Source organism: Camelus dromedarius, chromosome 6, assembly GCF_036321535.1.
Source record: "Camelus dromedarius isolate mCamDro1 chromosome 6, mCamDro1.pat, whole genome shotgun sequence".
NCBI lineage: Eukaryota > Metazoa > Chordata > Mammalia > Artiodactyla > Camelidae > Camelus > Camelus dromedarius.
This window is the reverse complement of record NC_087441.1, coordinates 29,726,313-29,741,151: the sequence shown is the minus strand read 5'-3', so window position 1 is coordinate 29,741,151 and position 14,839 is coordinate 29,726,313. Positions and strand designations below refer to the sequence as shown.

Below are 14,839 nucleotides of genomic sequence, written 5' to 3'. Positions count from 1 at the left end.
AGACCACTAAGCAAATCCACAACATTTATCAGCTATCTACAACATGCTGCATTTTTATTCTGATTTTCTTTTCTCTCCCGAAGATGTAAATAATAACCATTGGCAATGTCAAATCAGCATATGGAATACAAAGATTGAAAAAAGATTGAAAAAATGAATGGGTGCTTACCAATATTTCCTCCAATTTCATACAAAAAAACTTCCCCGTTCTTGAGAGTCTGGGCAACCCCACTAACAGGGACAAAACAGACTGATTAGTTGTATCATCAGACAGCTTGCAAGTAAATCACTTTAATGTGCTTGGGGAATTCTAGCTTGTATGGAGAATTCATGACTTAGACATACTGTAATTATCTACACGTTTGTATTTTCCCATCTGTTAAATGTGCTGAATAGGTAATAAAAATGTCACACCTGTAAATTAAAATAAACAAATGGAATCATACATCTGAAGGTGAAATAAAAAAATCATTATCTAAATTTGTGAAGTTAAAAAAAAAAAGTGACAACATTTTAGCTGCCAATACAATTATTAATATGGTCATCTATTTTGCATAGGGGCCAAAAGTCCTCATAAAACTACAAGAAAGGTTTTCCCCTTAGTTGTCACAGTGCATTTATTCCATAGGTATTTGTCACAGGTTTACTGTGCTGACAACTCTAATAGTATGATGAATTGAATTGAATCGAATAGATGAATACAAAGAGGAGGACATGGTTCATAACCCTCCCTGTGCTGACCATCCAGATGCAGGAGGCACATACACTCAAAATAGAAGCAGATACTCAGTATGAAGACTTTACAAGTAGGATGCATTGTACAGGTTTACAGTCTTCAAAGAATAAACTCTTTAGAACATTAAGTTTAAACAATAAAAATTGGTAACATTCAGTGGTTTACAAAGATCTCTGTATACAAACTACCTGGGAAGCCTGCTAAAAATCAGATCCAGTGCTCTAGAAACTCTGGCTTAATATGTCTAGATTAAGCCCCCAAATCTGCCTTTTAAGTGCTCTCTTGTGGACTCCAATGCATGGAAAGGTGGGGGAACCACGGACAGAAGACTCTGAAGACACACTCCCTGGAACTGAGAAGAGCAAACCAGGTCTGACTTTTGTCCAAACCGTTAGAGAAATGTGGTACAGCAGAAGCTTTCCGAACCAAACTATTTCATGGCTCACTGGTTATCCAACTCCGTCTACTCTGCCGTCCGTGGCACACTGAACACTCAGGGCTATGGGTGCCCTTACGCTTAAGATGTGCCCTGCTGAGCTGCATCCTAACCCAGAGAACAACTCACTTGGTTTCCAAACTGGTGTGTTTATTTTTGAAATTAAAGAACTTAATAATTATACTTTTACTTTTAACATAGTGCATAACCCAATGAACTATGAGTATAAAGAGGGTCATTATTTCTAGGAAATATATGAGAACCAAACAGAATGTTTTGGGGAGACTAGAAAAAAATCTAATCAGATGCTGTTCTCAGATTGCTTCTCCAGTATCTATGTCCTTTTCCACTTTAAAGAAATCTAGACTGGATCTCCTGATATATACAAGCTTTCACATAATGCTAGCTTAAAGAAAAGGCAACAGCCTTTATCAAAGACTGGTGAATGAATGTAATTTATTGCACATTTGTTTTATATCATTCGTGTGTCCTTGGCTTCAGTAGAGAAAACAGGGGAGAATAAAGGTGGGGGGATGTAGGGTTTCCCACTGTCCCTACGCAGGTGGAGTGCAAATGGGAGAAAGAGGGGAAAGTCGTGGAAGAAAAGACTCACACAAACATTTGTTTAGAATTTCACTTACTAGATGCCCAGACAGATAGTGCTATGTGCTTCATGGTCATGTTCCCAGTTAATTATCATGAGGCTGTAACGTAGGTCCATCCTAATGTGGTCTACTTTTACAAATGAGGAACTTGAGATTTATAGAGATTATAAAAACTTGCCTAAGATGAAACATGAAAAGCTGGTAGTTGGATCCAGATCATCTGCTTCCAGCATCCCCAAGCATGAGGGGAAGGGCTGGGGTTTGGAGCAGGGCAAAAAGGCAAATGGACAGAGAAGTTTACCAGACTTCCCTCTGGGTAGAGCAGGATCGGGAGAAGGGAGGAAGGAGATGGAGGGGATACTTTAGGGGACAGCAAATGCTGAATAAAAGCTTCACAAGCAGAAGATCCAAACATGCAAAGGGCACTTTTCACAAATCTGGTGCTTTCTATCATAATATGCCTATTATGGTCCTACTCTAACCTAAATATTAAAGTCACGATTGAATGTATCATTCAACTCCATGGCCACATCTTGTACTGTCTGCAAGTAGAGGACCAAAAGTACAGGCTAAATTGAGCACTTGAGTCCTGCAAGTAAACACTGTGTAAATTCAAGCCAGGCCTAGCCAGGAAAAGCTGTTTCTATCTGAAGTCTGGACAGATCATCAGGTACACACTCTTGGAGAGGATGGGAAGTCACCCTGGGTGGGAAGAATGGCAAGCGATGGTATCTACTCAGTTAGGGCAGGGAGTAGAGAGGACGTGGACTGACTTTGTTGAAGAGGACAGACCTTTTAGGGAGCAAAGACTCTAAGAAATTCCAGTCGCCCCAGGACTTAATCCCCCCACATTCCATCTACTCCCAGACTCTGCACCAATGGCCCCCACATCCGTGATGGCCTCTAGCCAGTATGAAGATGGGTTAAGGGACTTCCTCTGAAGACAGAAACCACAGATTTAGAATTCAGCTCTACGACGTATGAAACATGACTCTGCAAAGTCTTGATTTTTCTTATCATTAAAACAGAAGTAATAGTATTATTTCATTCAGAGCGTGGTTGAGAGGGAAGTTCATGCTGGCTCACTGAAAGCCCAGAATTACCAACAAGCCTCTTTTATTTCATCACCATCTGTTAACTGCATGGGCTCATCTCTTCACCCAGTTTACAAACCCTGAGGGAAGACACTTTAAAATATTTTTATACCCCTTCCAACATCTAGCAGAGGGCCTGAAACAGAGCAGAGACATATTAAATACACGTGTTTCTGTATTAAAACGGGAGAAGTTTTGGCAGAAAATGTGAATGTTAGAATGAGGAGATTAAATTCTATGGGAGACAAAAACAGAGTATTCAGAAACTGGGATGCCAAAGTGCCTGATGTCCCTGTCTTAAAAAAAAAAATTAGATTCATTTATTTCAATGAGTGGAAATGAGGGGGGAAAGCATTAAGATACAGTTTTAGCTAAAAACGAGAATTCGAACACTGAAATACCCTTACCCTGTTGGAACCTCTAAAATCCAAGAAAAGATACTGCAAAATGTCTCAGAACATGTACATCGGAGGGAGGAATGCCAACAGCCTTCAAAGAACTCCCGCCCTATCAGCCCACGACCGAGGGGAAGGCTCAGTCACCCCTACTGAGGATGGTGTGCTTTGCTCTGGTGACTTCCGAGCTCTGGGGACTGGCTGTCCTCTCTCAGTTCTTTATACCTTCTGTTTTAAAATTTAAGCATTTCCTTTTATTCATTTCATTTCACAGAAAAAGTTGTATCTTTTGTTTGTTTTAATCCCACTGTATCCTAATTAGTGATTTTCCTAACAGCCTACACCCAGTAATTAACCTCCAATCAACAGATTCTGGAACGAACATTGAACGGTCTCCTTGCCAAGCCCATTGCCGGCGCCGTGGAGCAGTGCTCAGACATCCTGCTTGAAATCAGCTCAACGTGAACACAAACTCCATCAAATGAACTCAACTCATTCCAACAGTCTAATTGTTAAGTCTGCTTTTCTTTTCTGCTGGGCAGATGAAATTTTTACTCCCTTCATACCATCCATAGTTTAAAAAAAAAAAGGTAGGGGGTGGGGGGAGAGAGAGAAAGCAAGTGAGTTATAGCATGGAATAATTAAAACAAAACAGGCTTCTACCTTTCTTGGCTGAGAAACCTGGCAAGTACATCACTGGCTTTGAGTTCTTCAGTTAGCTGTATTGCCATGGAAACTTTCGAAAGATGGGGAGCTTGCACTCGAATCACTCCCTGAGGAACGTCAGCCTGCAAAGCAATAATGACACTGGAACAAAGCTGGCAGCAGCTGGAACATGTAACTCTGTACCATGCATTATATGGTAAGTGTGCTTAACTACTAGGCATTTTACTTCACTACATAAAAACCTTAACTACTGTATAATGTAATTTGCTAAATTACATCAAACCTCAAATATCCTCTTAATGGTGATAGGGGAACTTTATAATGCCTGTGCAGTAATGCTTAATTATTTTTAAAGATGTAAAGAATGACAGCAATAACCATTACTGCCAGATTAAGTGCTGATTTCTGAGGATTATCTACTAGAGGGTGCTTCCTCATGTAGCAATTTATGAAATTGAATCAGAAAGAAGTTACTTTGTGTGCTGTTGCAACCTGTGCATTTTAAACATCTTCTTGCACATTCACAAAATTTCGCAAAAATTTTTGTCCCTGAGAATATTTTAAAAAAAAATGAGACGTACTTTCCTAATACACGTGCACTGTCTGCCCCTCACCTGGCTGACGAGCTTATCCTCTGACAACACACTTTGAACCTGAAATGACACTTTCGAAACCCTTTGCCCACAGATGTTAAGAACATTTTACGTACTGAGAGGCTATCAAAGAAAGATTTTGAGAACTGTAGTATCACAATGTCAGCTATGACATTTGAAATATTAGGTCTAATTAAATCCTAATGGTTCTGCTAAAATAAGTACTAATTTATTATTTATAACCATATGTCTTGAACAGACCGTAGAACAAACAACATGCACAAATTATGTTTAAATTTAATGCTTTAAACACTACAAACACCCTGTTTAATTCAACCAAGATTTACTGAGCATCTAGTGAGTCCCAGGCATTGTGCTAAATCTGCTTACCTGGTAGATGAATAAGACATAAGTCCTCTGCTGCACAGTATTATTTTGTGCTCACAGTGTCATTTTTAATGTACATGGTCTTGAGTTTTTGGTTTGTTTTTTTTTAACATAAAGTAGGACTACACCACAGATGGAATTAATGCAACTCTTCAGAGTTTAACAAAAATAACATGGTTTGAGATCAGGCTGCACCAAAACGTACATGCCTTCAAAAGACATGACTGCTTCTCGGTAACATCTGAGAGGTAGTGTGGGAGCAACAAAGAAAAGGAGCGACACTGCACAGGACTGTCAAGGGAGCCCAGGGTTGCGTAAGACAACGGCTTCGTTCCCCGAGGGCTGCAAACACCTGTTCCACGGGGAGAGACAGACCGCGCCCTGACCTGACCACTCGGGGAAGCCCAAGGGGTGCGCTCCCTCCACCCTAGACAGAGACAAAGCACGTGGGTTGCCGCCCGCTGTCCTGCTGGGCGCGGAACCGCATTCCTAGCATCCCTGTCCTCGTGGGACCTCTCTTCCTGGGGATCCCGTGCTCAACCTGATCCCTAAAGGACACCCCGATCCCAGCCTGTGCACAGGCCTGTCAACTTCTGCTCCACCTCTCCCATCCAGCCTGGACCCTTGGCTGGCGCTGCTGACTTCCAGTTTCTGGGGCCTACGGTTCGGCCGGATACCTTATCTAGTCTCTGACCTCCACCTCGCCTCCAGGTTATGGGTCTAATTTGCCTTTTTCCTTGATGCTAAATCAGATTTTACTTTCATCTGTAACATTTTGGAAAATAAGTTGCTTCTCCCAACGGATGGGGCATTTCACGTGGGAGAGTTGCTACCTTTTTTCCTTTCAAAGCAGTTATTAAATCACTAGTGTATCTTATAAATTGGGGATTATGCTACAAGCACCTCTCCCTTGGGGTTCATCTCTGGCTTATGTCCTGCTGGGCCATGCTGCCTGCTGGCCTGGCCTCCACTGTGTCCTCACAGGGGTGAGAAGCAATAAGCTGGGCCTGACAACTTGATCACTGGGATGAAAACTGTAATAACAACAGTTGAAGCACTGAGTCTGTGTTCACAAAATCCAATCCCCTCTGTCCACTCAGTTAGGGAAACAAATATCGGTGTTTTAGATTCTGTTAGTCTGTTACTATTATTCTCTTATGGAGGGTCCTGAACAGCAGATTAGGGTCTGCAGACTGGTATCTACTATATGCTGATTTAGAAGTCAGGAAATTCTGCTCAAGTCACAGCACTAAATACTCTCACCCAGAGGTTTCTTTGGTGAAAGTAATGGTGGCAATACTTGTTCCCGTAATTACATCTGATCCAAGCCTAGAATATCAAAAAGGCAGGCAAATCTATGCTGACATTTGAAGTGAAGATGATATGATTGAGTTTTCATATATAGTTATAAAAGCAAAATGATCCAGAAAAATAATAAACTGCTACAGAGAGTTCGGGGATACAGCAACCTTACTTTGCTCCTTGCTTCCTCCCCACCCCTCGCTTTTCTTGTGGGACATTCCATCCTTTGGATAAAAAAGGTCAGTCAAAATTTGCTACAAACACCCACGCTTTCCTATCTTTACATAAGTTCTACTCCCCTTCTGAAATATCTCCTGCTAGCTATCCATTTTTCAAGGTTCAGCTCAAATACTTTATGAAACATTCCAAGATCCAGAGTCAAAAGGAGTTTCCTCTTTCCACTGAAACTCTTTATGACAGGGATCCTAATAAGTGTCGCCTGTATTCTAGTTACAAGCCACTTATCTGAGTCACATCTGTAGCCATCCATCATTGTTTACTGATTAGATAAGGAACTCAAGAATATTTCTCATGAAAAATGCTATGCCAATAATAATAAAAATTTCTCTAGAATAAAATAAACTATACCAAGGAATATTTTCCTCAATAGCAAAAAAAATAGTCTCAGGAATATGGTCTAAAAGAAACAAGTTAAGTTGCCTCTACCTACCACATGGTACCACTACTCTCCTTGCTACTGAGAAAAGACAGGAAGGGAACGAGAATGGAAGAAAGGAATTGAAGGTGCTACAAGGGATAATAATTTAGTCCTGCAGAGAGTAACCAACGTTAGCGTGCACCTGCTTGGGGATGAAGCCGCTTTCCCCCCACAGCATCTCATGCACAGCTGAAGACCTCTAATAATATAATCATGGCCTCTACTTTCTAAATGAGTTCAGGGATCACCCTTTGGAGAGTATGGCCTTGCTTTCTCGTAAATCACAGCACTGAGATCAGGGTGGTGTCAGGAGTTGTACCCGACAGCCCCCCCATCTGACACAGGAGTCCAGAGTCTCTCTGATAGTTTGGAAGGGAAAGGCCCAGGTACCAGCTTCTGAGGGCACTTGAGAGTTCTCACATGTACGGGAAACGTCAGGTAACTGCTGTACTTTGGCTTTTGTCAGCATATGGGGAGTGGCACGTATACAGGTTCCTTATGGCTGTGAAATCAAACATTTCCTACACCCCTCCCCTCAGTGTGTATGTGTGTGTTTGTGTGTGTGATGGGAGCAGTTCTGAGTGTTGATTTCAGTGGTAAGACATCCCCTCCCAATTCTCACAACAATACAAAGATGGACAGTTGGATTCACTTTGAACCTCCCTTCCCTTTACTGTTGGAGTTTAACTGGTAAAGGTAATGGTTAAAGATGAAGAGTTTAAAAGTTGTTTTTGGAAAGTTTTCCCCGGATAGCTCGACAAGGGTGGCCAAATAATACTTACTAAAGACGATAAACAATAAATGGTATCAAAGCTCTCATTTAAATGGCGTATGACAACTATGATTAAGCTCCAGAATCATGCTGCATCAAATACTAAAGCTATTAGTATACTAATTACACTGAGCTGCCAAGCTTTGAAGAGACACAACATGCCTGATTGTTAAGCCAAACCGTCTGTTCTTAACTTGAGCCACTGTAATAACTAAATCTGTGAGTAGCACCATCTTTATAACCTTTCTACTTCATATTTTTTTTGTCTTAACAGCTGTGACTCTGTCCCTTACTTTTAATTTTCCTAGTGTGCTTGTGAGCTGAAGTTTTATGATGTACAGCAAGACAGGAGAAGAGTCGTTATTTGACTACCATGCCATTAAAAATTAGTCACAAAGGATTTTACAATTTATAAAATGTTAGTTTCTTACTCATGCAAAGGCTGTTAAAGCGAGAATGATCTCTCTCATATGGTGCTCACATGTTTTACGCATCGAACTAAAGTATTTTTTTTAAAGTATGATTTTATTTCTTACTATTTGGTAAAAATTAACAATGATTTTTAGTATTTTTTTCAAAAAGTATAGATAAACATGGCATTGCTATTTTTGTACCCTAGAGATTAGAAATTTGATGTCAGACCTTGAGAAGAGACATTAATTTCCTTTTTTTACTGAAAGCTAATTTAAATGTGAGGATGACATTTTTAATACTACAAAAAACCCTTTTTTATCTTCAAAAGGGCAAATTGGAAATACAGCTTTCTCAAATAAAGGCCAGATATAATACATACTTTAGAAAATTAAACAAGGCCATTTTAGCAGGGTATCTTAAACTAAAATGGCATATTCATCACTTCAGTCTGATTGGAGGTGGAGATACAGAAGTCATTCTATGCTATCTTGAACTGTCTGCGTTCTGATTATAATTGGGCCTTTGTAATCCAAATACTTAAACTTTTATCCAACTCACAGATTCAGAGAATTTTTAAAGAAGGGCCTGAGATAACTTCTGTACTTAATATGCATTTAATTTACAATGAAATAAAGTTCTGATAATTTTCTTTTAATAGGGTATTTTTTATGCACTATAAAAAAATTAAGAGAATGTCTGAAAAAGAAACAAGATTTTGTGCTTGATATTATAATTTGATTTTCCACATGGGTCCCCAAGTAGATCCAGACACTGTTTCCAGACCTAAAGCAGATGCTGGAAACAATACCTGGGACAATGCTCTGAGTCAGAGCTGTTAAGTGAAACCAGAGATGGAATTCTAAACAGTTGTGACTAAAGACATACAACCCTCGCCACAAACCACCCAGAGTCTGCACCGCACTGCTGCCAACTCCAGGATTCTTCTGGAGAATGACAGAAGATGAGAGTAAAAGATCTCTTTTCCATGTCCAAAACCCGGAACCTTAAAATGTTACAAGATCATTTTGGAACTCGTAGCAAGTCATGTAAACTCTCTCAAGTCCAAGCCCCTCAACTGTTAATTAAGGGCATGGCCAACAGATCATCCTGAGTTAACACCCATTCGCGTTAGGAGCGAGAACTTTTGCTTCCTTTACAAGGGCAGAAGTGGTGAGTAGCTTGGCTTATGCCAGATAATCTCCCAGAGCTTCACTTTGCCCACCCTCTCCCCTAAATGGACAGCTTCCCTTTCTTCTCAGAGGTAAGCTTGAACGGCAGGAGAAAAATCATACAGCTCTAAGTCCACAATGGACTTGAAACATGCATGATTCAGCAACTCATAATCAGAAGTTCATCAAAGCTGCCCTAGATCGTTGTTAGGCAGAGATGCAATCTGAGGTCATTAGGGACAACATGATGAAAGGTCTGTGACTTCCTTAAAAATACTAAAAGGAAAAAAGGTGTGGGAGGTAAGATAGAACAAGATCAAAAAAATGTGTTTGATTGTTGGTTGATGGCTTTATGGGGGTTCATATACTCTTCTATCTTTGTGGATGTTAGAAAAATTCCATAATAAAATTAAATATATGTGCACACAAATACATGTACACTAAATGGGGGAAAATTTACCCTTACAATTTTTACACAATATACAAAACCAGGTCCTGTTCTTGGAGATTCTGACTCAGTGGGTCCAAAAAGTGACCCAGTTGTGATTTTTTGTTTTTAAATAAATAAATTAATAATAATAATAATAATAATAATAATACAGATGTTCCTATTGTATTACTTCTGGCTAAACACCATTCATCTGGTCTTATTCTCATTTTATAGAAGAAACTGAGGCCCAGAGAGAGGAAATTATCTGCCATTAATGCCTCAATATGGCAAAGCTAGGGCTATTATCAAGCCACATGACTCCTGCCGTTTGATGTGGCATGTATAAGTGTGTCTGTGGGTATGATATCAATCCCAAATACAAGTTGAAAACTATCTGAAAACAGTTATTTTTACATGGTCTACAATTATGTGATTTTTTCACCAAGTGTTTCTTCCTGCTGTAATTAATAGATAAGTCTCATTAGTACTTAAGAAAGTCACAAATTTGTACCAAATAATGAATACACTGTAGTCATTATAAACATTGGTCTTATTAAGTAGATTGAGTGTGCTCCTCACAACATGGTTCAAACTATTCATTTACCTAGTCAAGTATGTCTTAAAACATGAGTGCCTGATTATATACAGTTAGCATTAATAGCATACAGAGGGCTTTAAAAAATACTACCTTGATGAATTTTCATGATCTATAATCTCTTGTCTTTCACTTTTCAATCCCTGGCAATCATGGCTTCTTCCATTAACAGTCACTGACAGTGCTTTGGAGAAAGTCACAACTAATCTTTCAAATGCAAAATCCAGTGGCCCTTGTATCCAAGGTACCAGTATCTGGTACCACTGACCAAGCTCTATGACTTCACTCTTTCTCCCTGGGGGGGCGAAGACACTACAGCCTTCAACCTTCTCTTACTTCCTATTATTTCTTGGCCTCTTTTACCAGTGCCTCTTCCATGGCCCACTGATTAAATATTGGTGTTTCTGCCTTTTTGTTTTCTTACCCTATATATCCACGTTGTGTAATAGAAACCACTCTGTGGCTTTAGCCTCAATCTCTATGCTGATCCCAAATGCAGTCTTCCAGCCCCGGTCACCCCCTGAGCTTCATGCCTGTGTAGCCAACTTTCACAAAGGCACGTCAACCTCAAATGTCAAAACTACCTCATCAAAATCTGTTCCTTTTATTGGATGTTTTGAGATAAAATCACCCAAGATAAAATCAGTGAGACATTCTAGATTCCTTCTTCCACACTCCTCACATCTAAACAGTTTCCCCATCTCACGGATGTGGGTCTTACTGGCTCACAGTCAAAGCTTCTTTCCCTTCCCATTGCTGGGCCTTAGCTCAGCCCAGGACTGTTTTAAAAGCTATATATTAAACATATCTTAAATGGCAGTAATACATGTTTATTGTATTACTACACATAAGCTCAGGATTTGTGAATATATACACACACACACACACACACACACACACACACACACACACACATATATCTATATCTCCTTCTCAGAGGTTTGCTGTGCTCTTTGGGGAAAGAGACTAACCGTAAAGACACCTGGATTTAAAATCATGTAGATCTGGTTTCAAATTTCAGCTCCACCACTTCCTTTCTAGATAACCTTAAGTAAGTTATTTAAGATTGCTGATCCTCACTTTCCTAATCTGTTAAAAAAAAAAAAAAAGACAATAATATACTCCAACTAAACTTCTATGAATATTAAATAAGATGTTGGTAAAATATTTAGCATGATATCTGACCTCTGGTAAGCATTTAAAATGCTGACAATGATTATCCCTTCCCAATGTAGCAATATAATAGTATTCACTGATTTGTAACTTCTTTCTTCAACATATTACAAATATCTTCCAATGACACACACTTGTCCATTTTCATGGTATTTCATTACACAGATGTGCCACAACATATTTAACTGATCATCTCCATCCTTTTGAATCCTTCCTTCCTTCCTTCTTTCCTTCCTTTTTTATTTGGGTGGGGAGGGCGGCTTAGGTTTATTTATTTATTTGTAATGGAGGTACTAGGGATTGAACCCAGGACATTGTGCACGCTAAGCAGCATGCGCTCTACCACTGAGCTATACCATCCCCCCTTGAATTACTTCTAATTTGGGTCAGTATAAAGAAAGTGGCAACAAACTTCTGTATAACTATTTGCATGCTTATCTTATTATTCCCTCTGAAGGAATTTCTAAGCCAATGAGGGGTATGGTTTTCAGGACTTTGCTGTATGCCAACTGCTCTCCAGAGGGATTCTGCCAATTTCGTATACTCCCATCAACAATGAAATTAGCCGGCATCTCCTACCTAACCTCCTCTCTCACACTCATCCAGTGTGTCCTTCACCTGTCCTCATAACAACGATTCTAAAGTGCAAATATAATCATGTAACTCCTGGAGTCATGACCTTCAGCAGTTCCCTGCCATTTACAGAAAAGAAGCCTGGCTCCCTCTTAGCCCCATTCCTGCCTTCCTTCTGCCCCTGCCCCTCCACACACCTTACTGGCCAGTATGACCTCATTCTCCCTCCAAACACCCTCAGTCATGCCCACTTAGATATCCAATTCACATTTCACACTCAGCAGGTCCCAGGTTGAAACTGTGATCTTCCCTAAGTGTCAATTTCACCCTTCCAGTATCTCAAGCCAAAAACCTTTGAGTCATTCTTGACTTCTTTCTTGCTCTTATAACTCATACCATTTCAACAGCAAGAAATCCCAATGGCTCGATCTTCCAAAAAAAAGAAATCTAAAACCCAACTTTTCTACCTCCAGTGCTAATGCCCTGATCTGTTACTTGGATTATGACATGACCCCCTTAAATGGTCCCCCTATTCTATCCTTGCTCTCCAGAGTCTGTTTTCAACACAATAGTCCAAGGGATCATTTTAAAACATAGATTTTCAAGCCTTTGTTGAAAACCCTGCAATGACCCCATTTTACCCAGGGCAAATCCAAATTTCTAACAATGACCTACAAGAGCCCACACAGTCTGGTCCCATTGTCCCCCTGACTTCACTTCATACTACTGCCCCTATTGTTGGCTCCACTCCAGTCACAATCACTTCTTACTAGTCCTCAAATACCCCAAGAAAGTTCCTGCCTTAGGGCTTTTGTACAGACCATTCCCTCTGCCTGAGGTACAGATTCAGCTCCATTCCCTGTTCTCCAGATCTTAGCTTGAATGAATACTACCCAGATCACTCAACTTAATACTGCAAGAGGCTCCCCCTCCCAATTCCCCATTTTTTGCTCTACTATTTTTATTTTATAGCATTTACCATATACTAACATACTATGTAACTTACTCATTATATTTATTTTTATTTATAGGATTTAAGCTGCACAAGAGCAGCAATCTTTATGTGTTTTGTTCATATAACATATTTCAAGTGCCTAGAATAGCGCCTGGCACACAACAAGCACACACCAGAGTCGTTTCACAAACCAACCAACCATCCCAGGCAGTTTCATGCTCTGTAGTCAAGAAACACAGACCAACAAGACAGGACTGGAGGGGAGGGGTGCTTATCCGAAAGTTAACAGACCATGTTTCATCCAAAAGGAATAGCTGCTACCCAGATCCAGGCAATTGTTACCCTGCAGGAAAGCAGGTCCCCTACTGTGAGGGGATGCAAGGATGCTCTGACCTCCAATCTGTCAAGTTAAGATGGAAGTTCAGACTTTGATGTTAACTCTTTCGGTGTTAAAATTCTGGCAATTGATGGACAACCATGCAAAAACTGACTGGTTAATGGCTCAATACATATCCATAGTATTTGATATTATCTTCTGCTTTATTTATTGTTCTGTAATTATTTCCTAAGTATATTTTTTTCTCCCTGATAAAATGATGATAACTTGAAAAAAAATTCTGGCAACTGATGAAATTTTTTCAACCAAAATGACAGGCCAAATGACCTCCACTGTGGGCCACGACCCCCTGTGGGGGGGCCAGAAAGCTCCCTCTGCTAGCGAGACTTTCTCTTCAGTTTGCTGCCTCCATAACACCTGCTCATTTTTCACGTCTCAGCGCCACTCCCCAGGGAAGCCTCCCTGATGCCCACTTCTGGTTCTGTAGCCCAGGGTACCCTGGTCAGGCTCCCATCACACACCCCGGCACCCCTGAGCTCAACCCTCCTACATCACTCTCCCGGCTCCCTGTGGGGCACACCAACCGCATCGCCCTTTAAAGACCTAACAGGGAGTGGGGGCTTGGCACCAAGCAGGTACTTACTAGCATTTTGCAAAAGAATCACTGAACTTCTCAGAAGAGAAAGCCAAAACTCAGAGATTAAGTGACAGCTAATACGTGACGAGACTGAGAGTTAAATCCAGGTTTAAATCCCAAGCCTTAAAATGACAATACAGCTTCTAACTGGTACAGACATTAATTCTCAAACCAGCTCTCCTCTATTTAACCCAAAGTACAAACTAAAGAAATCCAGATTAATACTGTTTTTCTATAAATGACAAAATTATTTAAATGTTCCATCTCCCAAAGAGTAACATTTTCATTTTTGTCTAAGGATTTACTGTTTAAAAGGTACAGCACAAATTTTGTTTTTCTAGAAACACACTGTTCCCCAGAGGATAACTGTCTTATTAAAAAGACAAAGGTATAAAGTCACCTAAGTTAATATGAATAAGCAAGGTTACAAAACAAGAAGGTATTCACATATTCACAATGGTTTTAGAAGTAATAGATCATTCTAAGTTAAACAAAAATGATACCTCAAAAATCCTCTCTAACCTATAACATCAAGCCCTTTCTAAAAAATAAACACCATGTGTAATTTTGCTTTATTAAATTTTATGTTTTTAAAGATACTTTTAAATTGACCAAAAAATATTTAATGCCAAGAAAATGCTATTTTCTAAGAGTGAGAACTATAAATAAATAAAGGAGAAAAAAATATTTTTGTGTGTGATTACTGGATCCCTAAGTAGGCCAAAGCAGAAATATCAAGACAAAGGCTGATAATTGCATTTCCACATTATTCCACAAGATGTCAGCATACAACTGAGGAACCTCAATGGTGGTGCTGGTGGTGGAGGGGTGTCTTCACTGTAAATAGAACAATAGAAGCCCTTTCATTTCATGATCCTAAGTTAGAGCTTCAGTAACTCACTTTTTAAATGT

The 14,839-nt window shown here is 39.9% G+C and overlaps 1 protein-coding gene across 2 annotated transcripts in view; it reads right to left on the bottom strand.

Annotated features, from left to right (window-relative positions):
• The window catches only part of ARHGAP18 (Rho GTPase activating protein 18), a 163,650-nt gene that overhangs the window by 2,802 nt on the left and 146,009 nt on the right, over positions 1-14,839 (bottom strand). For both annotated transcript variants that reach the window (XM_010988641.3, XM_031456304.2), the window contains exons 13-14: positions 3,930-4,054; positions 170-231 (exon numbers count right to left, since the gene is read on the bottom strand). In XM_010988641.3, the coding sequence (XP_010986943.3) occupies positions 170-231; positions 3,930-4,054 (187 nt within the window). The remainder of the gene's footprint in view (positions 1-169; positions 232-3,929; positions 4,055-14,839) is intronic.